A 27077-nucleotide genomic window follows, 5' to 3' on the forward strand; every position below is an offset into this window, starting at 1 on the left:
CCACGAGCCGTCATGTGATTTTTCATTGAGTTACTTGACCTCTGACTTTAAGTGTGAAGAGGATTTTAAAATATCAAGTCACTCCATCTAGTTATTTAGTTAGGATATTTAAAAGGACAGTTGGTTTGCATGAGATTTTTGAACCAGCTACTTTCTTTAATTGTGGTAAAGACCAGGTCAGCTATGTTGCCCAGGCTGGTCTTGAACTCCTGGTCTCAAGCAATCCTCCCGCCGTGGCTTCCCAAAGTGTTGGGATTATAGGCATGAGCCACCGCACCCAGCTCATAGTTACATTTCTGTTAAGAAAAGAATTATTCATACATATTATTTTCAACCAGCTTTTTAAACTGATATCAGAAACTTTATTCTTTTGGCAATAAGACTATTTTATGTTTCTAAAAGCCATTTTCACAATGAATCTCCTAACGTGTAACATGAATTTGATTGACAAATAATAACGTCTTTTGGGGCCAAGAATTTCATGAAAGACAAAACCCTAACTCTAAAATGAATCACTTATAAAGATTTGGAGCAGCAGAGTTACTGGAGAGACCAGCTATAAACTCATCAACCCCATCTTAAGCTTGTCATTGCATTTGGTAGAATGTCATTGTTGTTCTTTGCCTTTTCACAGCATGTCCTAGTCCGGAAGGTCAGAGCAGCTTGTCATCATTAATTATGGTTCCCAGAAGCTTGCTCTTCTCCAGTAAGCACTAGCCTTGCCAGGACTCAGTTGTCCCACGAACTGTCATGTGATTTTTCATTGAGTTACTTGACCTCTGACTTTAACTGTGAAGAGGATTTTAAAATATCAAATCACTTCATCTAGTTATTTAGTTAGGATATTTAAAAGGACAGTTGATTTGCATGAGATTTTTGAACCAGTGGTTTGGAATTACTTTCCCAAACTTGGTCTTAATATGATATGGGAAGTATGGTTCTATCTAAATACCTAAATATTTTCTCTCTGAGAGGACAAACTTAGAGCAAGATCAGGTTCAAAAATTTCTGATGAGGATCACTTCTAAATGCTTAAAAGCAGTGAATTTATAAAAAGAATAAGAATATGGACAATGATAATATAGTAGTTAAAATTTTTAAACAAAGCAGATTTTGGTTTTTTAAATCAATCATTGGTCACCTTAAAAGGAGAGGTGCTAGTCTAGAAAACACATTGCTTTTAATATAGTCTTGGGAAATATCAGCCAATTCTTCTTAAATTCAAAGGATCTTATAACATTTAAAGTTATCATCTTTATTACAGCTCTGTAAGTATGATAGAGTTCTCTTTAATAAGGTTCCACTTCACAGAATATTGAATAAATAGGATATAGCTTTGTTGACAGATGAGGTAAAGAAAAACATGTTATGTTCCTGTGGGCAACAGATAGGGGAAGGGTGGTAAGCTCAGTTAGGTCCAAGACATGCTTGGACCAGTGAAAAACTGGCAGATCATATAGTAAAACCAAGTTGTATCTGTTATATTTATATCACAATTTTTTTTTCCCAGTATTTCGCCAGGGTGATATTGGAACAAACTGGTATGCTGTCCTGGCAGGGTCTTTGGATGTTAAAGTATCTGAGACCAGCAGTCACCAGGTAATATGGTCTATTTTTTTGAAAGTAGGATTTATTTTTTTTAAAGACTGATTATCCCTATGTCTTTTATGCCATTAAAATTACATTTTCAAGTCCATTTCCTCTTTCCCACAATAAGGAGTTCAGCACTGTTTGTTGGATTCCTTTATTAAGTTACTCAACAAACACCTATTGAATGTCTTCCCTGATTTGAGTATGGTGCCAGGTGTCAAAACATGAAATGCAAGAACACATTGGGGCTGCTTTCTAGGAGCTTGAGGTCTATTTGGAAATGCAAGCAATTTCAGTGTGACACAAATTGCTGTATAGGGTGAAATGTGAGTGAAGGGGAAGGAGAAGAAGTCTTCCTATGTTTCCTCTTGGATCCTTTCTCCATCTTTGTATCTTGAATTTTCTTTGTCCTAGAAGTGATCCCCTCATCGGCCTTGTAGGAGATCTTGTGATGCAGGGGATATGTGGCTGATGCAGTCCCCCTGAAATCTCTATTTCTCTGCCTTGTCTTTTCAAATGTGGAAGGCTAATAATATTATTTTCCCTCTAAAGTACAGCACTGGCTTTATTTTCATTAGTCACCTCTGAGGAGTTTGGCATCCTAGTAGATGAAACTCATTCTTTTTTCTGTTCACAAGATTTATGAATATTAAAAAAACAAAAACAAAATTAAAAAAGAAAGAAAGAATATTAAAAAAAGAAAAAATATATGAATATTTAAAGTCGAACCCAGGGCCTTCTTTCACATCTGCAGTGACTCTTGCTCTGTCATTAAGACAAGTGGCCAAAATGTACACAACCTCACTGTTTAGAGCCAAGAATCTCGAGTCTGAAAAGTATGACCCATAAAAGGCCACCATCAGGTATCACTATGAAAATGTTCCAAGTCTTATTTCCACATATTCAGGATTCAGAAAAAAACTGAAGGAAGAGAATCAGTTAATTGTGAAATCTGAAAGAATTGTCCAAAAAAATTAAAGAATTATTTAAAGGGACAAATAACCTTCTGCCAAGTGTCATATTTAAGGCAATGTTTTGGAGGCTTTTTCATAGGTAGCACACTTCAAATGTGAGAAACATTTATGACACACCAAATTTGAGGTTTAAATTTTTTAGGAACTTGTATGTGTATTGAAGTTGTGGGCAGTCACCATCTTAAAAATGGAGTGGTATCCCAAAAGATTGCTGGTAAGGTGTGCATTTGGAATTTGCGATGTAGTTTCTTGGGTGATACCCATTGTAATGGAGGGTTAAATTCTCAGGCCAGTGTCCAAATCCTGTGTAATCCATAGCATACTCTTTCTGTGCATCAGTGCATGAAAATTCCATTAGACACAGCCTGGAACCTGTGCTTCCCAACTTTGATGGTACTTTTCCTCTTGCTGTCTCTCACAGGGCTGGCTTTCTCTTGGATTTCAGAGAGAGTCAAGGTGAGAGGTGGGTTTTGATTCTTGTAAGCGGCCTCAGTTTCGAATGGGAAGGAGAACAGCTAGCATTTCTTGGATATTTGCCATATCCTATATAATCAAGATATTTATCCATATGTAATTTATCCAGTCCTTCTTGGATATTTACTTGGCAGTGTTCCAAGCACTTAACAGGTATTTATTTACTTCTTTAATCCTCAAGTCAACCATGAGGTAGGTCGTATTACTGTTCTCATTTTACAGATGAGAAAACGAAGTCCCCGAGTGGTTAAATAACTTACCTCGAGTATTGTATCTAGAAATTAGAGAAACCAAGATTAAAACCCAAGCAGTCAGGCACCTGAACAGATGCTCTTCGCCACTGCTCTCCACCATTTGACTCTTAAGAAACATGAGGCAACATGCAACTTCCCTCTCTCCCTGCCTTTTGTCATCCTTTCAGATTACCCCATGTCCTTCTTTCTGCATATCTCCTACCTGTGGATGCTGTCCTGGTGGGGACTCTCTGGGCTTTTTTGCTCAGAGCTGCTCCTGGTACTTCGTTTCCCCAGGTTTTACCTGCATAGATGTTCCCTGGGGACAGGGCCTACACAGGATCATTCTGCTCAGTTCCTCCTGCAGCTCGAGTGGTTCCTGAATGAGTGATAATGGAGAGAGTGGAGAAGCTGAAAAGAGAAATGTGACAAAAGAGAGGAAAGGGAAGCAAGATGAGAATTAAGGAGGAGAAAAGAAAGAAGAGGAAATCTCGAGAAGGAGAGAGAAGGAGAATCAGAAAAGGAAGAGCAGATGTGCCTAAGGGGATGATACATAACACCAGCTCTTATGTGCTGACACACCAGATGTGAAAGCTGGCCGAGATTTTGATGGTATTAAAATAGTATCTGGCCAGGGGTTTCGGGAATATTGCCCTTAACCAGTTATCTCTCACCATGGCATCCTAGCCATGCTATAATAACCCATAATAGCAGGGTTATTAGCTACAGATTCAACAATTTTAACTAAACTTTTAATTTTAGATTTACTTGTAATTTTGACCTCAAAACCAATGCAGAGAACTTACCGAAGCTGGGCTCGGTCTTCTTTTAGTTGTTAGGAATGAGTTAATTTAATACCAAAGCCGGCTTACTACTTCCTTTATGTATTTCATCCCACAATGTTCAACCAGAGTTTTCTGGATGGATTTGTATCACTAAAATGAAAGGAAGAGAAAGCTCATTGACTCCTACACCCTCTAGCCCTCTAGAGTACAGCCTGAGATAAACAGGGCCCAGCTTTCCAGCCAGTTCTGAAGGTAGGACATGGTCCAGCCACATGGGAGAAAGAAGCTAAGGAGAATGACCAAGATGGCAGAGCCCCCTTCCATACCAAGATGCTTGCAAGGGAGAAACAAAACTGCCATATCTACCCATGCTGGCCTTGTGATGGGCTCTGGGTCTCTGCCCACTAACAATGTGGTAAATCAGGGGGATTGTTTATCATGACAGAGTAGTGCCCCATACAAGTCAGGGTTCTTCAGAGAAACAGAATCACTAAGAGATAGAGATAGAGAGAGAGAGAGACAGGTTTGTTTTTAGGAACTGGCTCACATGATTGTGGGGGCTGGCAGGTCTGAAGTCTAGAGCTGGCAGGCTGGAGATTCAGGTAAGAGTTATTGGCAGAAGCAGAATTCCTCAAGAAACCTCAAGGGAAACCTATTTGCTCTGAGGCCTTCAAGTGAGTAGATGAGGTACACGCACATTATGGAGGGTAATCTACTTTAAGGTCTACTGATTGTAAAGGTTAATCGCATCTAAAAAATATCCTTACAGCAACATCTACATTAGTATTTAACCAAACTACTGGCCATTATAGTCTAGCCAAGTTGACACATACAATTAACCATAATAGACCCCAATGAGGAGGGAAATGGGGTTGGGTGAAGGCCGTGGGTAAGGAGCAAGGAGAGACCTAGAATTCCTACCCCTAGAGACCAGAAAAGATCATTGCTAAGTGCCTTCCTTGTGTGGCTCATGTGAGGGGTTCCATGGACATTAACTGAATTAATCTTTAGGCATTTGTGTCCTGTTTTACCAAAGGCTTGAAAACAAGGCTCAGTGACATAGGTGCAGCTTTCCCAGGGCCACACACGTGTACGTGGGCAAACTGAGATTTGAATTCAGGTCTGACATCCTCCAAATTGCATGTTCTTCTGCTGGGCGCACTCATGAACAGAGGTGTGAGGAGGATGATAAAAGTGAAGGAGGAAAAGTTACACAGTCTAAAAGAAAACTGAGGAAAGAGAAAAGAGGTGATGGCACAGAGTCAAGTCTTTCAGGGAGGACGGGGCAGAGTTTCTTGCCAGCCTGCTCCTTGCTGCCCTGCATGTCTGCTTTCTCATCTGAGAGCCAGAGGGATGTAGTGACAAATTCCCAAACTTAGCACTAGGTTTCAGACCCTCAGTGGGGTGTGAGCCAGGATGATGGAAGAGCGGGAGTGGCTGCTGGCAATGGGCGCCTATGACAGGAGGCTATGTGCCCAGTGTGTCACAAGCATTATCCCACCAGCACTCACCACACTGCCCTCCCCTTAGTGCTGTGGTTTGTCTCATTTTAGAGGCTAGATATTCAACAGCTTGCCCAAGGTCATAAAGCTGCTGGGTATCTGGGCCAGTTCTTTGTGATTCTGGGGCTCAATGCTTGCCCATTGTGGTTGTATAGGTGCCAACCAGAAGGACCAGAAGGGGAAGGAAGAGAGGTGGGGAGCTGAGCCAGCCATTAAGGAATAAGGAATGCAGGGAGGAGCTTTCCCCTTGCAGCTTCTCCAACTCCCACCTGGGTGTCTGATGCAGCTCTGAGCCCCACAGCCCTCCCCTCTAAGCCCACTGCCCAGGTGCTGTTGGAGGCAATCCTCCTCCCACCCTCTCTTTGATCTGGTGATGCACAGTGAAAGGGGTGTGGCCCTCCCTCCAAAGGGCATCTGGATTAGAGGGTGGGGTAGATAAGTGTAGGTGATAGGGAGGGAAAGTGAAGTACACTGTGTACAAGATGGAGACAAAATGGTTAGAACTGACGGTGATGGGATGTGGAGGTGTAGAGAGAAAGGGAGGCTCCTGACTTGGGTGAAGAGGTGGACAGTGATGCTACTAATGGAAATGGGAATACATGAGGGAGACCACCTTTCCCAGATTCTGCAATAGTATTTTATGCTATACATTTATTAGGTATGTATATTAGTCCATTTTCATGCTGCTCAGAAAGACATACCTGAGACTGGGCAATTTACAAAAGAAATAAGTTTATTGGACTTATAGTTCCACATGGCTAGAGAGACCTCACAATCATGGCAGAAGGCAAGGATGAGCAAGTCACATCTTACATGGATGGCAGCAGGCAAAGAGAGCTTGTGCAGGGAAAATCCCATCTTTAAAACTGTCAGATCTTGTGAGATTCATTCACTATCAGAGAACGGTACAGGAAAGACCCACCCCCATAATTCAATTACCTTCCACCAGGTTCTTCCTGCAACACATGGGAATTGTGGGAGTTATAATTCAAGATGAGATTTAGGTGAGGACACAGCCAAACCATATAATTCCATCCCTGGCCACTACCAAATCTCATGTCCTCACATTTCAAAACCAATCATGCCTTCCTAACAGTCTCCCAAAGTCTTAATTCATTTCAGCATTAACTCAAAAGTCCACAGTCCAATGTCTTATCTGAGACAAGGCAAGTCCCTTCTGCCTATGAGCATGTAAAATTAAAAGCAACTTAGTTACTTCCTGGATACAATGGGGGTACAGGCATTGGTTAAATACAGCCATTCCAAATGGGAGAAATTGGCCAAAACAAAGGCTACAGGCCCCATGCAAGTCTGAAATCCAGCAGGGCAGTCAAATCTTAAAGCTCCAAAATGATCTCCTTTGACTCTATGTCTCATATTCAGGTCATGCTGACGCAAGAGGTGGAAGGCGTGTTCCCATCGTCTTGGGCAGCTTGGTCCCTATGGCTTTGCAGAGTATAGCCTCCCTTCTGGTTGCTTTCATGGGCTGGCATTGAGTGTATGCAGCTTTTCCAGGTGCATGGTGCAAGCTATTGGTGGATCTACCATTCTGGTATCTGGAGGATACCAGCTGTTTTCACAGCTCCACTAGGTGGTTCCCCAGTAGGGACTCTGTGTGGGGGCTCTGACCCCACATTTCCCTTCCGCACTGCCCTAGCAGACGTTCTCCATGAAAGCCCTGCAGCAAACTTCTGCCTGGACATCCATGCATTTCCATACATCCTCTGAAATCTAGGCAGAGGTTCCCAAACCTCAATTCTTGACTTCTGTACACCTGCAGGCTCAACACCACATGGAAGCTGCCAAGGCTTGGGGCTTGCACCCTCTGAAGCCATGGCCTGAGCTGTACCTTGGCCCCTTTTGGTCATGGCTGGAGTGGCTAGGATCCAGGGCACCAGGTTCCTAGGCTGCACATAGCACCAGTGCCCTGGGCTTGGCCCATGAAACCATTTTTTCCTCCTAGGCCTCTGGGCCTGTGATGGGAGGGGCCACCATGAAGATCTCTGACATGTCCTAGAGACATTTTCCCCATTGTCTTGGGGAGTACATTTGGCTCCCTGTTACTTATGCAAATTTCTGTAGCTGGCTTGAATTTCTTCTGAGAAAATGGGATTTTATTTTCTATCACATAGTCAGGCTGCAAATTTTCCAAACTTTTATGCTCTGCCTCCCTTATAAAACTGAATGCCTTTAACGGCACCCAAGTCACCTCTTGAATGCTTTGCTGCATAGAAATTTCTTCTGCCAGAAACCCTAAATCATCTCTCTCAAGTTCAAAGTTCCACAAATCTCTAGGGTAGGGATAAAATGCCACCAGTGTCTTTGCTAAAACATAACAAGAGCCACCTTTGCTCCAGTTCCCAACAAGTTCCTCATGTCCATGTGAGACTATCATGAGAACAGTGCAGAAAAGACCTGCCCCCATAATTCAATTTCCTTCCACCAGTTCCTCCCATGACATGTGGGAATTGTGGGAGTTACAATTCAAGATGAGATTTGGGTGGGGACACAGCCAAACTGTATCAGTATGAGTGATTTGATGGAATTTTTTCTGAAAAAAAAATCAACCTCTTTCTTGCATATGGTGGTAGAAAGATATATCTGTATATAAATTTCAAGAATACATGGGGTGTAACTATTCTATTTGACTCAAATTCATATTGCCTTCCTGTTTCAAGTTAATATTACTTTTTCTCCCTTCTTGTCATTCCCTTATATTTTTTACTGTCTAGGTTAAAAAACACACAGCTTCTTCTGTGTAATTGGTTTAGCAAATTCTTCCTGAATTTTTTGAATACTGGGTTGCGGGTCCTACTTATTTTTCATCAGCAATATACCCAGAGCATATAGTAGTAACTGTTCATTTACAGATCATTTCAGGAACTTTCTTTGGTTTGAGCCTGCCCTGTTTGGGAAACAGCTATGCTGTTTCTTGCTTAGTGCCTGATGCCTGAGTGGCTGTTCAGGATGATGCAGTGGTGAGCCTGGGAACGGGGAGGACCTGGCCTCCTGAGCCCATCCAGCATTCTGCCTCTGCTCTCCTGTGCTTTAGGCAGTGCGTGCAGTCATTCCCTGGGGAATCTGCAAAGCCTGCAAGGCATCTGCTCCCAAGGGCACCTGCTCACAAGCTCCTCCAGTGTCCGTAGTAGGGTGGAGAGGGGTGATGGGGATCCTTTTTTGCCCCTGGATTGCTGAAGCCTAAAATTATATATTTAAAAAAGTCATGATTCTACATTTCAGAGAAGTATTAACTACAGACATTTCGATGAGTGCTGATGTACACTTCAGGCCCTCTCTTAGGAAGGGAGGATGGAGAAAAAAGCTATCGGGCTGCAGGACTGGAATGGCTCACCTTCCAGTGTCACCCCTGGTCAGCCCACCCACCAGAATGGCCAGAAGTTGGCCATTGTAGGAGGCGTGAGTTGCAGGCTGACTGGGCCTTACCCCATGGGTCTTCTCTGGGCCCAGGAAGCATCAGATAGTGGCATGGATTCCTGCTGAGCAGGGGAACCCACTGCTTTCCCCTCTCACAGTCAGGCCCTTTCCAGGCAGGCCCCAGGACCACATGTTGCTTCTTCTCTTTGTTTTCCTCTCAGTCAAGTTTCCCTAATTCAAGGCTTCAAGAGACTGGAGGGGAGACAATGGTCCCTGGACGGGAGGGACGGTGGACTCTGTCTGCCTCTCGGAGACCCTCCCTTAGGAGCTGGGGCTGCATTGCTTTCATTTCTTTTGTTACTGCCTTGAAAACGTGTTTGTCCTAAGAATTGTAGGAAATGCATAGATTATTCTGCCCCTATTACTTTCAGGAACTTTTAAAGGCTGACAAATCCTTGTAATTATCTTTCTATAAATTATATTTATTTCACTACTCTATAAAATGAAACCTACTGCAACACTCTTACCACTATGCGTAATTGTCAGAGGCATCTCTCCCAGCTTCTCAGACACCCTTCCTGCCTTAGCCATTCTTCATCTTAACCCAAGGAAAAGAGCACCAAGAAGGGGACCTGCCCACAGACCACTTCATCCTCCTAAGGTGTCCCAACCTGGCTGACATGTTCACGTAGATTTCCACTGGGAACATCCACTTGGCCTCTATCAAGGATTAATCCTTCCATTTCGCCAATAATATCTGTCCCCACCTTCAGTCTCTTGCCTGAGCCTAACCAGGACACATCCACCTCCAGATCCCCACTGCTGTACTTGTCTGCACAAGATCCTCTCCTGTCTTGGTGCCTGTGTAACTTAAAAGTTACATAGGGCTAAAAGTCAGATATTTTGCCTTCCCACTAGAATGAATAATACTATGGGTGTATTTTTTCTCAGTAATATTTTAATCGATTTAGGGTTAGAGATGAACATTGGGACAAGTTATAAGCAATAAATAACAAGCTTAAAAACAATAAATAGGGTTATAAATCTCATTGTATCAGATATTATCCGGCTGTGTGTGTGTGTGTGTGTGTGTGTGTGTGTGTGTGTGTGTGTGTTTACTTCAGAGACAGAGAGAAAGGGAGAGAGAAGGTCCTGTTTTTCTCTGCAGATTTTTTAAGTGAGGGGCTTTTTTGGCATAGTAAGTATCAAAATCCTAGATATATATAAGATTTTAAATTAATCTTTACCTCTCAAAAAGTAAAAAGGCTTTTCCAGTCATAGGAAAGAAGAATTTCAAATGGCTGCTGACAGAATAAAGTTTATATTGCAAGATAGAAAATGGATGGTTTATTAATTCTTTAAAACCTTTACATCTCTATCACAGATGCCTATTGAAAGCATTAGTATTTACCCAATGGAACCCACGGTGGTTAAATTCAGAGCTCCTTTGAAATTCTATTGCCACTTAATTGGCTGTGGGTATGCACAGTTAGCTTACTTGTAAATTGGGGATAATAGCTCTTATCTTAAATGAGCTGATGTATGTAAAGCACTTAGTACAAAGCCTGGGATAGAGGCAGAGGGTCTGTGCTTTTTGAAATTACCAGTTCAAGAAAAGTTGGTTGCAATGACTGCAATGCTGTTGTTTTATCACAAGAGGGCAGTGCCAGAATAGAAAACGCAGGAAATGTACTTGGGATTTGAAACGTAGAAGTTTAACAATATTGTTCAGCCATTTCATGGATCAGAGAATCCGGGCTACACTTGGCCTTGGTCATCACTTAATTTCATCCCCTCATCTATCACTGTGAAATTATCTGGCACATTTTAGCTCAATTTCAGAAAAAAATCTCATACTAGTTTTCTCCCTAAAGTAAAATAATATGCTTTTATTTGCCTTCTCTTTTTTCCTTCTACAGTAACAAATGTTTTTAAGCATTGCATTTTTGTTTACAAAATTTGAAGAACATGTGTGTTTCGTTGTAATGAGGATCTCTCTACCTTTGTCTGTCTTTCTCTCTTTGCCTCTCTGATTCTTCTATTCACTCATTTCACTCCGTTATTTTCAAACAGAGAACACTGCCATCATTGGAAACATTTTTTTTCTGAGCACATTTATTGAGCCCATAAAACGTGAAAGGTGCCAAGTCCACAGCAGTTGTTTGTAATCTCCTCCTACTTGTCTATGCTCAGGTCAGGCTATTTGTTAGGAGCTGATTGGGAGTTTATTGAGCATCCTGCATCCTGCATTTAGTTTTTTTGCCCTGTAATTCTTTGTTTGGGTGGTTGGATGCAAAACTGCGTCACAATGCTGGACAGACTGGCTCTCCACTGAAATGAGGCTGGCCTCCCTGATTCAGTTACCAGAATGCTAATGCTAGTCCATTCTCATCAAACCTTCCTGCGGCCGGCTTGCCTGATCTTGTTAAGCTTTATTGAACATGCTGATTCCAGGGATGTGTTCTAAAAGTAACAGACCTTGTCTTTGCTGTTTGTTAGAAAACACATTTGCCTGAGAAGTATTTTGCCCTCTTGATTTGGCAGGAAATGCTTCTGCAGCACATACAATCTAACATCTTGACAAATTAAGAGATTGGGTTCCATTTAATTTTATTACTTAAGATGACTTGGAGCACCCAGTAAATTCCAGCACTAAATTCAAGTTCGTGAAATAATCCCAGGTGCTGTGAAACTTAATGGCAAATATTGCCTGTAGGCCTAAAATAAAACTTATAAAAATATTTGCCTTGTTAGAATTTATGTTCACACCTGTGAATAGCCACTGCAGTCCAGCCTGGGCAACATAGCAAGACCTCATCTCTAAGAAAGAAAAAAATATGTTTCTGTCTCCACACATTTAAAGGACCAATTGTTTTTCCCTTGGTGTTAACTCAGTATATGTCCAAAACAATAAATTTGCCATGAGACAATGAACTCTTCTTGAGCCATGAATATGGAAGTGAGTTAAATGTGCATAATAAGATGATCCGATAGCCCTTGAAATTACAGTACAATTTTTAGAAAATCTTGATGTACTTACCACAGAGAATTCTTATGTCTGTTTAATTGATTGTTAGCTATTTTAAATTCCATCAGAATACCTATAACTTGTGTAAGTTGGATTTCAGCTGATGCTTATAGACATTATTTATTTGCAAGGCACAAGTGCCTTAGCTTGAATACCAGTCTTAGTTATCAGTGACACATAACCATCGGCTTTCTTAACACCATTCCCATTTCCATACTGTTTACTATATTTACAATGAAACAAATAAAACGCCTCATATGAGAATGTCTGCTTTAAGAAAACCCAGTGTACATAACTCAGACGTACAAAGCAGATAAATTAAGAGGTGATTAGTTGCAGTACAAAAGGATTCTTTGATTTACAGCACGGTTTGTCAGAAGGGTTCCTTTGAATACGAGCTCCCCCAGAGAGCTGAAGTGTTTTGCAGATCATTCAATCCACTTGACATCCAGACTAGGGGACAGAGAAACTTGGAATTTAAGTGTTGAAAGCCATCATTAGTTGAAGATTAACAAAATGAATATAGAGATTCTCTATTATTTAAATGATAGAAAAAAACTGCTTTGCTTTTTAGAAATATGGATAACCCATACATGTTTGTGACTAAGTTAGAAATAATAATTTCCATTATTTATGGAGCACCTGTTATGTGCCAGAAACTATACAGCACTATAATGGACTCTGTGTATTACTTTATTTTGATTTAATACTGCTAATGATATTACAAGTAAGATTGTGCCCATTTTACAAATGAAGATACTGAGGCTCTGGGGAGCATTTTGCCCAAAGCCCACAGGTCAGTCATTGGCAGAGATAAGTTTTGAATTAAGTCTACCAAGGCCCGTGGCTTTTCCACTCTGCTGCTTCCAGGGGATTTTCCCTGCTGAGCATTGAGTGTTCTGACCATGGGTAGCCTCCACGTGGGAGTCCTTTGCCTGATGCCCTGCCTTCCAGCATGGGCGGCTTCATCGACATCTTTATTAACTTACCTAATGCCAGCTTTTATGAATGAAGTTAACTGGACCCTGCATATCCCACTGAAAACACTGTGCCAAGACAGTGCTCATGACTTAACTTCAGCTGGTGCCTGGCTGGGTAAAGGAGAAGAACCTGGAATCTGGGGGGCATCCATGATGGAGGTGGGAAATATCTCGAGGGCATGTTCAGGCAGCACTGGGCAGGAGGGGCAGAGGAAGCAGGAAGGTGGTGTGACACAGCCCCCAGGTTAGTGTGGGGAGGGGCCAAGGCTGGTCTAACCAGGGGTAGCATGATGAGACTTGGCCTGCTGATGGGAGGGAGTCAAAAGCAGGCCCAGTGGTGGAGATGGGCAGTGGGCAGGCTGCCTAAGAAGTCTGGCCACAGAAGGACTGCCAGAGAGGAACTGGGACCCAGGAAGGGCTGTCAAGACAGGATACTGTCACTTTGAGAAGAATTAGGGTACCCAGCAGGTTATCAAGGCAGAGACTCTGAAAGACAGAAACTCAGTTTCTCCAACCAGGGTCAGAACTCAGTTATTAGAACTGGGACACAGGATCAGAGTGGGAAAAGCAGAAATGCCGATTTTATTTTATTTTTTTAGAGACAGAGTCTTGCTGTGACTCCCAGGCTGGAGTGCAATGGTGGGATCATAGCCTACTGTAACTTTGAGCTCCTGGAATTGAGGGATCCTCCTGCCTCACCCTCTTGAGTAGCTGGGACCATAGGCAAACACCAATATGGCTGGCTAATTTTTAATTTATTTTTTAGAGATGGGGTTCTCACTATGTTGCCCAGGCTGGTCTTAAATTCCTGGCTTCAAGCAAGCCCCTCACCTCCCCTCCACCAAGTGCTGGTATAACAGGAATGAGTGATTCAATTCAATTCTTAATTACCTGTTTGTGATTGTTTAAATTTCCCCTAATGAATAAGAGGATTGCCTGGGATGGATTTGATCCTCTAAGGAGGATCAAGTGGATCTCAATATTGGAATTGGAAGATTAGAAGAGGAGCAATGCCAAATGTTTTATATTTTCCTAGTGATTTTGACTTATTTGGTATTCAATAAATACACAGATTGGCTGACTGAAATAAGAATCAATATAAATTAAATTGGTACCTTAACAGATTTTCCAACTGAACCTTGGCTAAGAGGTACTTATACTTACTAGGACAATCTAAGAAGTATGTGGGTAGATCATTAGACTGACTAGTTTCTGATCTCAGCTCTTCTACTTACTAGCCATCGTCTTGGGCAAGTCACTGACTATCCTTGAGCCTGATTTGCTCAACCTATAAAATAGCAATAGTACTACTGATATTGCTGGATCGTGTTAGTAAGAGTGTCTGCAATTTATTAAGCATTTGTTTTGAGTCAGGCACTATGCAAAGCAGTTTAAATACATCATCTCATTCACCTGTTGTGAGGAATAAATGAGGCATCGTCATTGAGACACTTGGCCAGTGTGTGACCCAGTTCCCACTCACACACATGCAGATCAACATGCATGCTGCTGCACAATGGGACTAAGGATGGGTGGATAATTAAGTAAGGAGGTCTGTGTTTTAGAAGGAGGAGAAGGAGTGATCCAGTGGACTGAGAGATGAGATAGCTGGATCAGATTGGAGGAAAAAGCCAGATGGCGTGTCGGTGATATGCCAGAGGCGATTTTGTGTGTGTGTTCCCATCAGCCCTTGTTATCTAGCAGAATTGATCTCAGGTAACCCAGTATGTTTTCCTAACAGAATGAAGTCTTCCCATGTGTCACCCAAAACATACTGCCCTTACAGTGTGTCTGATGCAAGTGGTAAGTGACACTCTGGCCTCTGTCCTTATTACAGAAGTCTCTTTGGGAATGCTGGTTTGGTCCAGTACCTCCCCAGAGGTCTCAGTGCAATTTAGGACCCACGGCCATCTTGGCTCACCCACCTCCTTGTTTTCGGTTTCCCCAGAAGCAGACCTGGAGAAAAGGATTTGGCTACAAGTGGTTTTTTAGAGATGATCTTGGGAAATATGATAACAGAATGGGAAAATTAGACAAAGAAGGAAGGAAAGCCTATCAAAGTGTTCTAATAAGAGCATTTCCACTGTAGGCAACTGGACTCACTCCTTCAGGGGGCCTGCTAAGAAACTGTGAAGGGCAAGGAAGCTGGGGTGTTTATCTTCCCACTCTCATGTCCTACCACTGTCATGGCAATGGTTGCCCCTTTAAGGCATTAACTGCCTAGCACTCTGCCCTCAGGCAGAGCAAGGGTGCAGATGCTCGAGGTGGCACACTGCACAGAGCCATCCAGAAAGCTACAGATGACATCAGGGGTGAGTGCAGAATCTGGCAGGGCTCCAGCAGCATCTGCTAAACCACCATCACATATTGAAGTCAGGTTTTTAAATCTTTACTTCCCTTTTGAAAGTTCTCAAAACAAAGTGCAATCTTATCACAAAATAGGACATTCCTTCACTGTTACCATTTCATGTTCCCTGCATAGGTGCTGATTGCTTTCATCAGTCTCTGTGTTACTGTAAACATCTTCTTTCAGATGGCCTCGCTGAATATTAATCTGCAAATGAGCAGAAAATTAATAAAAGTGCTCTTTTGAATAGTCCCTATTAAATAAGTATTGAGACATGAGCAGTATGTATAAGCGTAAAAGAAATGGTTATGTTACATCCAGAAACAGACACTTTCAGCAGCAGGCGAAGGCAGGCATTAAGCCCATCTACAGGGTTTCAGACTTGGAATCCTGACCCATGGAGATCTGGTTAGATGTTAGTGTGGATATCTAAGAGTGCTTCTTCTACATCCACTCATATTCATCCTGTCCATTCTTAATCTACCTTTCATCATACGTGCTGAGCAACATATATTGGTTCTGCTAAGTGAGAGAACATTTGGATGTCAATTTCTTTATTTGAAAATTACTCTCGCAGCACATTGCAAGGCCCTGCCTGTGATTTAAATGTAAATAAGGGCTAGCACCCATAGACTGTAAAGATAGTGAATAGTCTTTAGGGTGAAAATGTTCTTCTTGGCACCTTCTGTTTCTCTGTGCCCAATTATCCCAATGCCCAACCATACCTCCCAAATTCATTCAGATTTCTAAGTATATTTGTCCTAAAAAATACTCTGAATCTGCTGAAAGTTTGAACTTGCAAACCATACTCCTTTCAGGTGAGGTTTTCCAGTCCTACTTTTAAGATCATATCTTGTAATTTGTGACTCCTTGTCCTTAAATTTGAGTGGACGCAGTGTGAAAGAGAAGATCTGGAAAGGACTGATCCCATACTTAATTCTGGTAGAAGAATTGATTCCTGAAACAAGCCCAGAGTGCTTGAGCTGATGACTGCAGCTGGGTACTCACTGGCATGGTTTTCCCCTTACAGAGGTGGTCCTGACACAGAAATACACCAAGGAGTACAGTTGGCAGCACTACCGTGATGAAATTTTGTTGTATGTGATAAAGGCATGAGTCAGGTTGAAATCTCCTGGGAAAATCCAAGAAGAAATCCAATCTTGTGTCTTTATTACAAGAGTTGATTATTGGCGAAAGACAGGCTCACGTGTGTCTCCCAGCCTCTGTATTTCCTTGTGTACTGTTTGGTGACAAACTACTCGTGTCAGGGATGGGAGGTGATAAAGAAGACTGATTAATCCATAAACTGTACAGCTAGCTCAGGAATAACTGAGAGCATCCTAGTTCTTTTGCATTATACTTCGCAAATAACCATATATATGTAAAATATGTGGATGATGTCAGTGGTATTACTTAGGGTCCATTTCAGGTTTTTAAGACATGCTGGAAAGTAAAAATTAGGCAAAAGAATTCTTTCCGAAGGGTTCAGGTGATAGAAAAATGAAATAGGCTAGTGGGAACTTCAGGGAACCTGCTATTCCAGAGAATTGTGAAAGTCTGTGATTTATCATAATCTATCTTGTGTTTTTACTAGCATTTAAAAATTGCTCAGAGAGACCTAACTCATTGACTATTGATATTTCAGTTCTGGGGATATTTTTGAGTGAATTTATTTGCAGTTGCCTTTCTGCAAAATTTATTAGCAGGCTTTTCTTAACTTCTTCCCTGATCTTTTATTCTTTTCTGAGATATTGATTTTATTTTCCCTAACATAATTTTATATGGTAATATCTGTGCAGAAGCAATTTGCTATGGTTGAAGGAACTGGATCCTTATGGGCATTTGTCTTAGTAATGTGATTACAGAGTCACTAACTTGATCTTAATAACATTTGCCTATTATCGTATATTAGATGCATGAAAGGAAAACTGGGCTTTCTAACTCAGAGGATTACCCTTGTGTGTCTCCCTTAGTTTATAATGCCTTACAAAATTAATGTCCAGGTGATTTTGAGTGGCTATTTGCATTATTTGAAACTAGTTAGGATTAAATCCAAACATTATCACCAGTGTTGCATGCAGAGAGGAAATTACTTTTTTTCGTACATCTTAAGAAACTTTTAAATCATCGATTCATGACATTTTATAAGCTAGTCACACCGTACTTCATCGGATGCTGTTTTTACTCTGTTGTGGCTGCAGGAGGCAGCATGATACAAAAATCTTGTAAACTTATAGTCAGATTTGGTTAGAATCTGGCCACACTGCTTATCAACTGTGTGAACTGGGGCTGTGTAGATCCACCACTCTGACCCTCAGTTTCCTCATCTTGTCAAGACAGACGTGCCAGTTTCTTATTTAAATATTGTAACTGCACTCTCTAACTTAAAAAAAAAAACTGAGCTCAGCTTCGATAGATTTCTCCTCTTTTCTGAAAACAGATAGTAGTTGTATAAAAAGGTAAGATTCCTGCTGGCAGCTTTATTCATAATATCCTCAAAGTAGAAACAACCCAAATGTCCACCAGCAGGAGGATGATAAGCAAATTGAAGCACACCCATGTTATGGGAAACTACTCATGAATAAAAGGAAGAATCTATGGATCCATGCAACAACATGGATGAATCTTACAGACATTATGTTGAGCAAAAAAGAAGCTAGGCACAAACCGGAGAATATCGTCTGACTTCTTTTACATGAAGTTCTAAAACAGGCAAAATTCTTTCATGACAGAAATCAGAACAAGTTATCTGAGTGTCTTGCCTGGAAAGGGGCACGAGGGGACTTTTGGGGTTCATAGAAATGTTCTGTCTTGATCTGGTTGGTAATTACTCCGGTATATATATTTGTCAAGACTCGTTGAACTATGCAATTAAATTGGGTGTTTTGCCTTGTACAAATTATACTTCAGTTAAAGAAAAGAAAACACCTACCCATTAGATGTTTAATTTTCTAATGACTAGTTTTTTGGGATCCTCAGGATGCTGTGACCATCTGTACCCTGGGAATTGGGACGGCCTTTGGAGAGTCCATTCTGGACAACACACCCCGCCATGCAACCATCGTTACCAGGGAGAGCAGTGAACTGCTCCGCATCGAGCAGAAGGACTTCAAGGCACTATGGGAGGTGAGCCCTAAGGCTTCTTTGTCAATTAATGCAGTTTCAGAAAAGAAAGGGAGCTGCCACATGGATAATGGCATTACAGTCAAGCCTTAATGTGTTCTGTTCTGAGCTGGTAGATGGAATTTAATTTTCAAAACTTGTTTTTGAAATGAGTGAGTGAAAAAGCCATTTTGACACAAGACATCCTTTTTTTTTGTTTAATTTAGTGTTTGCTCAATTTTCTGTAGTTTGACATACCTTATAATTATTTCTTGAATGACCATAGAGTGTTTTATGTATTTTCTCCCTTCTTTTCCACAGATGTATTCTTAACCAGGGAACAAAATACTTTGACATTTTCTTTTGCATTTTAAAAATCATCATTGACATGTTCCCTGGGAAAGTGGAATGAATGGGGTTAACATCTGCTTCATTTAAATGCTTTTAAAAATGATGCGCCCTATAATAAGATATGAGAAATGGAGGTACATAAAGATGTCTGGTTACTTGCCAACTTCAAAATGCATAGGTGGCACAGCAGTGAATGGATGCAACTGGTCCTACTGGCTTTTGCATTTATCAATGCTTACCAGAGCCCCTTAAAGTATTGCACTCATTTACAAGAAGTATGAGGAATAAATCATCTGATATGCAGTCATGGCAAATAGAGCACTTATAAAGGCCCAGCTAAGCCTTGCATCTTTTACACTCGTTCTTTTCAGTTCTTTAAGCCTCTGATTTTAACCTGCTCCTTGTCTTTGTCCTTAGCTCAGTATGTCCAAGTGTTAAACCATCAGGCTGCAGGCTTCGCCACTGGTCCCAGTGTGGCTAAGATTTTAAACTTGATCTAAAAAGAATTTTGTGTAATCAAATAGTTTCCTCCAGAGCCAAACAAATGGCAGATGCATTAAGGGAGCCAACCTGCAGGTGAATGAGTGATGCTTTGCCTTAAAAGTCATGCAAAGCCTTGGAAGGCCTTGGTGGTGAAACCTGTTACTTTTATTCTTGGCAGTAGTGAATAAATTGTGAGGTTACTTGTTTGAAATATTTCTCTTAGAAAGTATTAAAGAGCTCCAACCGTTCTGTAAAGTTCAGAGACAAAAGCTAGTTTTAGGAAGGAAAATTGAAAGTAGGTTTGCATGAGGTGTATGTGGAGAGATTTTCTGTCAATTAAAAGGGACCAAGCTTGAGGCAAATAAGCCACTTTTTGGATCTTTCATTTTAAAAGGTAAACTGAAAAGTCTTTTTCAAAAGGGGAGTTTGGAAAACTGGTTTTCAGAACAAAAATGATTTCTAACTGTGATGTGTGTCATTATAACCACTTTTGTCTCTGATGACTTACTCAAATTGCTGAGAGAGGATGGTTTGTGGAAATATTTTAAAGATTTATTTTAATTAGGAGCCCTTAGTGCTGAGAAGGAAGTTTCTAAGAGGTTGCTACCTGTGAAGATTAAAACAAACTTATTATTTAAAAAAATTTCAAACAGACAGAAAAATCAAAAAGTATAGTACAATGAACACCCATTCACCCCCACTGAACTCAGAAATTGTTAATGTAGAGCCATATTTGCTTCAGCTTTGTTTGTTTTTTTTTGGTGAACTACTTTATCATAAATGATAGACATATAACATATCACCCTAAATATTCAGCATATATCTCAAAAAACTTAGAATATCCTGTTGCATATCCTAATGCCATTATCTCACCTATAAAACAATAATATCCTAATATTATCTAATACCCAGTCTATATTTCAAATGTCCTTAATTGTCTCATAAATACCTTTTATAGCTTTGTTTCAAACCAGGCTCCAATAACGAGCCATGTCTTACATTTGATTGTTATATCTAAGTCTCTCTCTCTCCTCTCTCTCTCTCCTCTCTCCCTCTCTCCCCCTTCTCTCTCTTACTTTCCCCCTGCCCCATCATGGCATTGACTTTTTAAAAAGGCCAGGTCAGTTTCTCCCAAATTCAAGATTTGTCTGATTGTTTTTTTCATGGTATCTTTTTTTGCACTTCTATCCCAAGGTTTCCTATAAATGGAAATTAGGCTAAAGGTTTGATTAGATCAAGTCAAACATTTTTGGCAAGAAAATGTGAAAAGTGATGCTGAGGATATTGCTCTGTTGATGCTACGTTTGATCCCTTGGTTAGGTTGTATCAGAGTACCTTTTAGGACTGTTTTCCACAGTTCTTTCCCTTAGAGGAAAAATATTTAGTAGAGACATTGATATGGAGGGCTGTCCTTGCTATCTAAAACCTTGCCACATGTTTTGCAGTTCAGTGGGTCCAACTCTTCCCCTGTAACCTCAGAGCATGATTTGTGATCTCCCTTGCCAGTGGCATAAGTGTACTGGGGACGACATTCAGAGAGCCATTTGGAATTGACAGGAGTGGATAGTTTTTAGTCTGACCTCTTTTACAGGGTGGGGACTGAAATCTCATAGTGAGTAAGAGATAGTCAGATGTTTCATTATATTTGCCTGTTCATGCAACTAAGTGTAGAGTGTGAATTAGATGCTCAATCAATGTTTTAATTGTCTAAACTGAAAATGCAATAAACCCCATTATCTAGCAATCTGTTAATCAGGACTTCATTAATGGGCACACTTGTGCACATGCAGTACATGATAATCCTAAAAAATTACACAATTCTAAAGTACCTTCTGAATAAAAAAGATTGAATTCTGTTTATTGTCTATTCATTTATTCATAATATACAGAGTATCTCCCATGTGTTAGGTATATGTATATGTATGTATGTGGATATAGTCAGATGTTCGTATGTTTATACATATATACAAATATATATGCTTCTGCTCTCAGGCTAGGGGCTTCTATTCCGCTCAGAGGAGACAGAAAATAAAAATCACAGAATCTCAGAGCATAATATATCATTAAATAACTTTAGGTGCATGATTTGAATGTTGATGATCTATACATGGCATATATAGCGCTAATCTGCTTGCAAAATATTTGATAACCAGAACGCCTATTCCTTGATATGTCAGATAATAGGTTTAGTAAAATTAATCCATCCTTGTTCTGGTAAAATCCATCTTGTGCTGATATCTGTTAGTAAAATTTAAACCCAAGCTCATACTGTCAGCTGAAGCCTAAGTCAGCTAGATCACCCAAATATCAAAAGGGAAGAGCTATACGGGGAAGAATTACGTATTCAGGATTCAGGCCAACTCCTGAATCATCACTGAACAGTAAGAGTGCAGAAAGAAGGCATCAGATGGTGGGAATGTAAACTAGTGCAACCACTATGGAAAACAGCGTGGAGATTCCTTAATGAACAAAAATAGAACTACCATTTGATCCAGCAATGCCAACTCTGGGTATCTACCCAGATGAAAATAAGTCATTATACAAAAAAGATACTTGCACATGCAGGTTTATAGCAGCACAATTCATGATTGCAAAAATATGGAACCAACTCAAATGCCCATCATTCAATGAGTGGATAAAGAAATTGTGATATATATATATATCACAATTATATATATATAATATATATATTTCAATTATATATAATGTATATTATATGAATTATATATATATATACACACACACCATGGAATACTACTCAGCCATAAAAAGGAACAAAATCATGGCATTCACAGCAATCTGGGTGGAATTGGAGACCATTATCCTAAGTGAAGTAACTCAGGAATAGAAAAACCAAACATCATATGTTCTCACTCATACGTGCGAGCTAAGCTATGAGGATGCAAAGGCGTAAGAATGACACAATGGACTTTGGGGACTTGGGGGAAAGGGGAGAGAGGGGTGAAGGATAAAAGACTACCATTGGGTACAGAGTACACTACTCAGGTGATGGATGCACGAAAATCTCAGAAGTCACCACTAAAAAACTTATTTATGTAACCAAATGCCACCCATTCCCCAAAAACCTATTGAAATTTTAAAAAAGAGAAAAAACACTAAAATATATATCATGCAAATATAAAAAGAAAGCAGCAGCAAGGTCAACTGGATAAGGCCTCCACCATCAGGGAGCTAAGGTGCTCAGAGTTCAATGTTCGGTGACAGGTTCCAAATAGTCAAAATTAGAGACCCTGAATCAGAGACCCTGAATCAGAGACCCTGGGTCTCAATGTGCATGTTCATCTCATTTGAGTGTTTACTTTTGAGGAATGTCCTGGTGGGCTCCTTTCATGGCAGGCGCTCTTATGTTGGGCTTTGTCTCCTTGTAGGTACTCTTACTGTCACTTACAGGAGCTGCAGGCTAGAACACTCCCATCAGGATTCTGAGTTGCTTCTAAGGGAAAATTATGGTCCCTAATCACTAACAGGTAGCACAGTCAAAAAGTAGTCCTTTAATAGGCTGAGCAAATACTGTATATCTTACACTTGGGACTGTAATGGTAGCACAAAGCTAGGGAATTCCTTTTCTTTTCCAGGTCAACAGCAAGTTTTCTAGGCTTCCTCAGGTATGCCCTCAGAGAACACACGTAAGGTTTTGAAATCCTATTTAATTCTATCCCCAATACCTCTTGCTTTATATTGTCTATTCTGCTGTAAGTCATATAGGCAACACTCAGAGTATTTTTTAAAAATCATCATCATGAATGTGATTAGAAGCATTTCCTCAATAGTCTCTATAAATATATCAAATAAAATAAATATTCCCTAAGATATAACTGAGGTGGCAGCTTGGCACTTTTTTTTTTCTTTTGTACCCTACATCTTTCCTAATGAAAATGACCTGGTTTCCTTCTCCTTTTCCCTATTTCAATTTCCAATTTTGGTCAGATCTGAGGGTGCTGGGTTGCTCTATCTTAAAGTCAGGTCTTATTTTCTTAGTTTAAATGAATTATGTTAAGTTTGTTCAGAGTTGGTAAATAATGCCTCTCTCCATTTACACCCCTTTAATATTAGAACTTAATAAAAAATATTAACCAGGGTATAAAACATCTCATTTTCCAGTACCATTTCAGGAGGGAGGCAGAGATGGGGAGAGATAAATATTGGAGACAGTATGTTTCTGAATTACATACAGAAGAAAATGAATTTAAAAGTCTTAGAATACCATTTTTAGTTCTTGAGACAATTATAATTTACAATTTAAACTCTTTGACACTAGTGGCATTTTCTACCCTCAGTAAGGAAGTTAAATGGCAAAGCAGTTAACTGTAAGTTTGGGAGTTTAAAGCAGTTATTATATTAATAGTTGATCTAAGATTATGGGTATTTTATGATTGATAGTAGCTCTTGGAATAAATAAAAACTGATCTATTATCCAAGTCCATGAATTTCTGCTCAGCACAGATAGTATAAGAGGGTTTCCAATGGCTAGAACAAAACAGTGAAGGTTTTGTTGGGTTTTCTTCTTGACTTTCTGTCTGATGTTGTGTTTGTATGAGGATGATTTCAGGTTTGTGGCATGTTTTGACATCTTTACATGGAATATTTCAAATACATGAAATTGAACGAGGTGATGAGTCCACTGTTTTCAGGAAAGTAGATTAGAGAGGTGCTCTTGGTTAAATCCATGAAAGATGCTTCTGAGAGGCCCTTGAACTAGTGGTTACCACCTCTTTACCTGTAGTTCAATTGCATGAACACCATTCTGGAAAAATTTCCCTGTTGCCATGAGCCATGTTTGAGCATATTCAAAATAATAACACATATTTATGAATATGTTCTTAAAAAATTAAAGACAATAATAAAATTACAGAGCCATTAAAAATAAAAGCAATGTTTTAAATTTGTAGTCTGACCTGTGTCACTATAAAAGTGGTTTCTTAGCTGTGATTGTTATCTGGGAGCCTCTTGACATGCTATTGTGATTTTATTCCAACCAGGGCAAAACGTGTCATGGAGAGCCGTCGCTTGGATATAATGATTGGCACATTAGATTTACTGCTCAAATGTGTCTGTGGCCTCAGTAAACATTGTTAACTGACTGAAAATGTATTTCATGCTTTATGAGATACAAAACTGAGTGGTAAAAATAAGAAAGTGCACGTTTCTGTCTTAAGAAAAGAAAGTAGTTAGTAAATAGAGATATTAATCAGAATAATGAATGCTGTTGAAGAAATATGTTTATGACTGTCTCTATTCCCTAATTTTCAGAATGTTTATTTTTCTATAAGATTCTACCAGATATGTTGGCAGTTGTGGAACTGAAAAGCTTTTTAGTTACTTCCATTTACTGACTTTTTTTTAGAGTAAATAGGGGGAAATCCCTTTTCCATTAAAATCTTTCAAGCCACAGTGAGAATAAGGATTGTTTGAAGCAACAGCAGCTTAGTCTTTGCTGAGGTGCTTTAAAAACGCTGTTAGAATAATACACCTTCCAGAGGCATCTGCTCTTGCTCCAATAGGCTTGATGTTTCTATCTGTCTGTAGCTGTCAGAAAAATGAAAGCCAAATACTTAAAAATTAATATCTCAGAACACAGATATCCCAGAAGTTCTCAGGTAAATTGTATGGCTTTATCCACCATACTAACAATTTCAGGTTGTTTCACTTTTGCATTAATGGTAGGCTTTTCAGGTTTATATTTAATGGGCTTGGGTATTGAGTTAGGAATGCCCGGCCCACCTGCAGACAAGGCAGCCCCTTGCCTGCCTGATAATGCACGGGGACCGAGACCCATACCCTCATCAGGAGCAACCAGAGCCTCCAAGCCAAGGGGCCTGCATTCTCCCAAGTCAGGAGCCCGAGCTTACTTTTGGCAACTTTGGAGCTTGTACTGTAGGGTTACTTCTCAGGCCAGAAATTTGCATCAAAGGACTAAGAAAAATATATCCAAAAATAAACATGAAAGCCAAGACTTCATGCCAGGAACTCCAGCCACACACATCCTGTTGGCTGGTTCTCTTGTCTCTCTCCTCACAGTTCTGATTCTTTTAAACCAAGCGGAAGCCTGCTTCGATGACTTGGACTTATGTCTGCACCAGGGTCTCATTCCTGTGTCTTCAAGCTTTTCCATGGAGTGGCAAAATGATTCAAATCCAGAAAGGAAGGGAGTGAAGTTATTAGGAGCTAACTAAAGTTAAAAAAAAAAAAAAAAAAAAAAGGAAGTGTTTTCTTATTGCCTTAGACTGCCTGAGCTTTCCTGGAGAACCATCAGCACCAGTTTCCTTTCTGTGGACTGAGATCCACTCAGTAGTAGACACGAACAGGGAATGAACGGCAATGAAGGTTCATTTTGCTGATCAAATAAAGGATAGATGCTCACTGGATGTCTGAGAACTTTGAGAGACCGAAAAAGAAGGACGTATGCTCTACAAGGTCAGAATGAATCTTTTTATTTTTTAGTGAAGGGTGGGAGAGTGGGGAAATACTACATGTTACTGTTTGCATTTTGGAATTATGCTCAAAAACATCTCTGGCTTTTCTAATTATGTTCCACCAGACCCAAATATGTACCATGGCAGGGACATAATTTGATTTCATCTTTGTTTGTGGTGTGTGTGGGGCCAGGGGGTGAGTGGTGGCTCATCTTTCTGCTAGTAAAGCGTGTTTATTTAGCCTGATGATCTTAAATATGTTTCTAGAAGATAAATAAAGGTAGTTGTTCATAACTAGGCAGAGTAACATTTATCACAGTGAAATTACATACATGTATTTTTCTAGTGACATATTTGAATGTCACATATTAAAAATGAATTTTGTCCAAGGAAACAGATTGTGGGTGATGGTATTTCACCCTCCAGGCCCCTGGAAGGTATTTTGCCTGTAGCTCTCAGACTCAATGAAGTCCTTGCTGTTTATAGGCATTCTGTTACATTATTGATAACTAAGGGTTCTACCTGCTCCCCAAGCAATGATTTCAATGTTTCTCAGAAGATGATCAGGGGTCTGAGCAGATCAAGGCTTGGCTGGCAAATGCCAGGAATGCCCAGATGCTGTATGGTGGGCCTGCCGGTAGGGTGCTATAACCAGTAGTTGCTTTCTCTGAGCTGGCGCTACTTTGGGTGTTCATTTCAGGAGTGTAGAGTGAATACTCAGGTCTTTGAGGAGCTGCTGTTAAACTAGTTTCCGAAATGCTTCCCTTGGCCGTGCACTAGCCAGGACTCTGTTGACACCTCACCCCGACTCTCTCCCCTGCACTGTTCTCTTACACTGGGTCTCCTCACCCACTCAGCTAAGCTACTGAGCAGCCTGCCCTTCTCAATAGCTGCTCACCTCAACAGAATTGATGCCACGTTAAACATTTCATCTCTAAGAAGCTTCTGTCATATTCAGCAAACATACTTGTTTCCCACCAGGTGGAGGTGCAAAATGCCCTCTGTCTGCCTTTCTGTGGTTTACAATCTAGTGGAAAAGACAATCATAGACACAAATATGAGACAAACTGAAAAATACTCTAAGAAAGATCCAGCGTGCTAAAGGACAGGGGCAGAGCAAGAAGAGATCCATTTCCACCAAGGGCCTCATTTCATCCAAGAACAAAGAGATCTGCTTCTGAATTCTTATGTGGGTAGCAAGGCTGTTTTTCAGCATCCCTAAAGGATTGGGGACAGTTAACCAAATGATAGCATTTGAGGCAGCCTTGTCCCGAGGGACTGAGTCCACAGAAAAGGGGCTGGGCTTCTTCACTCTGTGGTTGTGTTGTGTGGCACTCTGGGTTCTTCTCCTTTGCTGGGCCCCTGGGCAGGCATGGTGAGAACTCAGCCTGTCATGTGTTGTGATTCCAAATGTCTGGG

At 40.5% G+C, this 27077-nt stretch overlaps 1 protein-coding gene across 5 annotated transcripts in view; it reads left to right on the forward strand.

The window, feature by feature from the left end:
- Positions 1-27077, forward strand: part of RAPGEF4 (Rap guanine nucleotide exchange factor 4) — a 317379-nt gene that overhangs the window by 60964 nt on the left and 229338 nt on the right. For 3 of the 5 annotated variants that reach the window (XM_034954511.3, XM_034954513.3, XM_034954512.3), the window contains exons 3-4: positions 1511-1599; positions 18268-18414. In XM_034954511.3, coding sequence (XP_034810402.1) covers positions 1511-1599; positions 18268-18414 — 236 coding nt within the window. Of the gene's footprint in view, positions 1-1510; positions 1600-18267; positions 18415-22942; positions 25660-27077 lie in introns of those variants that run through there. The other 2 variants (XM_034954514.3, XM_055108758.2) reach the window with 1 other exon arrangement.

This window comes from Pan paniscus, chromosome 13, assembly GCF_029289425.2.
Source record: "Pan paniscus chromosome 13, NHGRI_mPanPan1-v2.0_pri, whole genome shotgun sequence".
NCBI lineage: Eukaryota > Metazoa > Chordata > Mammalia > Primates > Hominidae > Pan > Pan paniscus.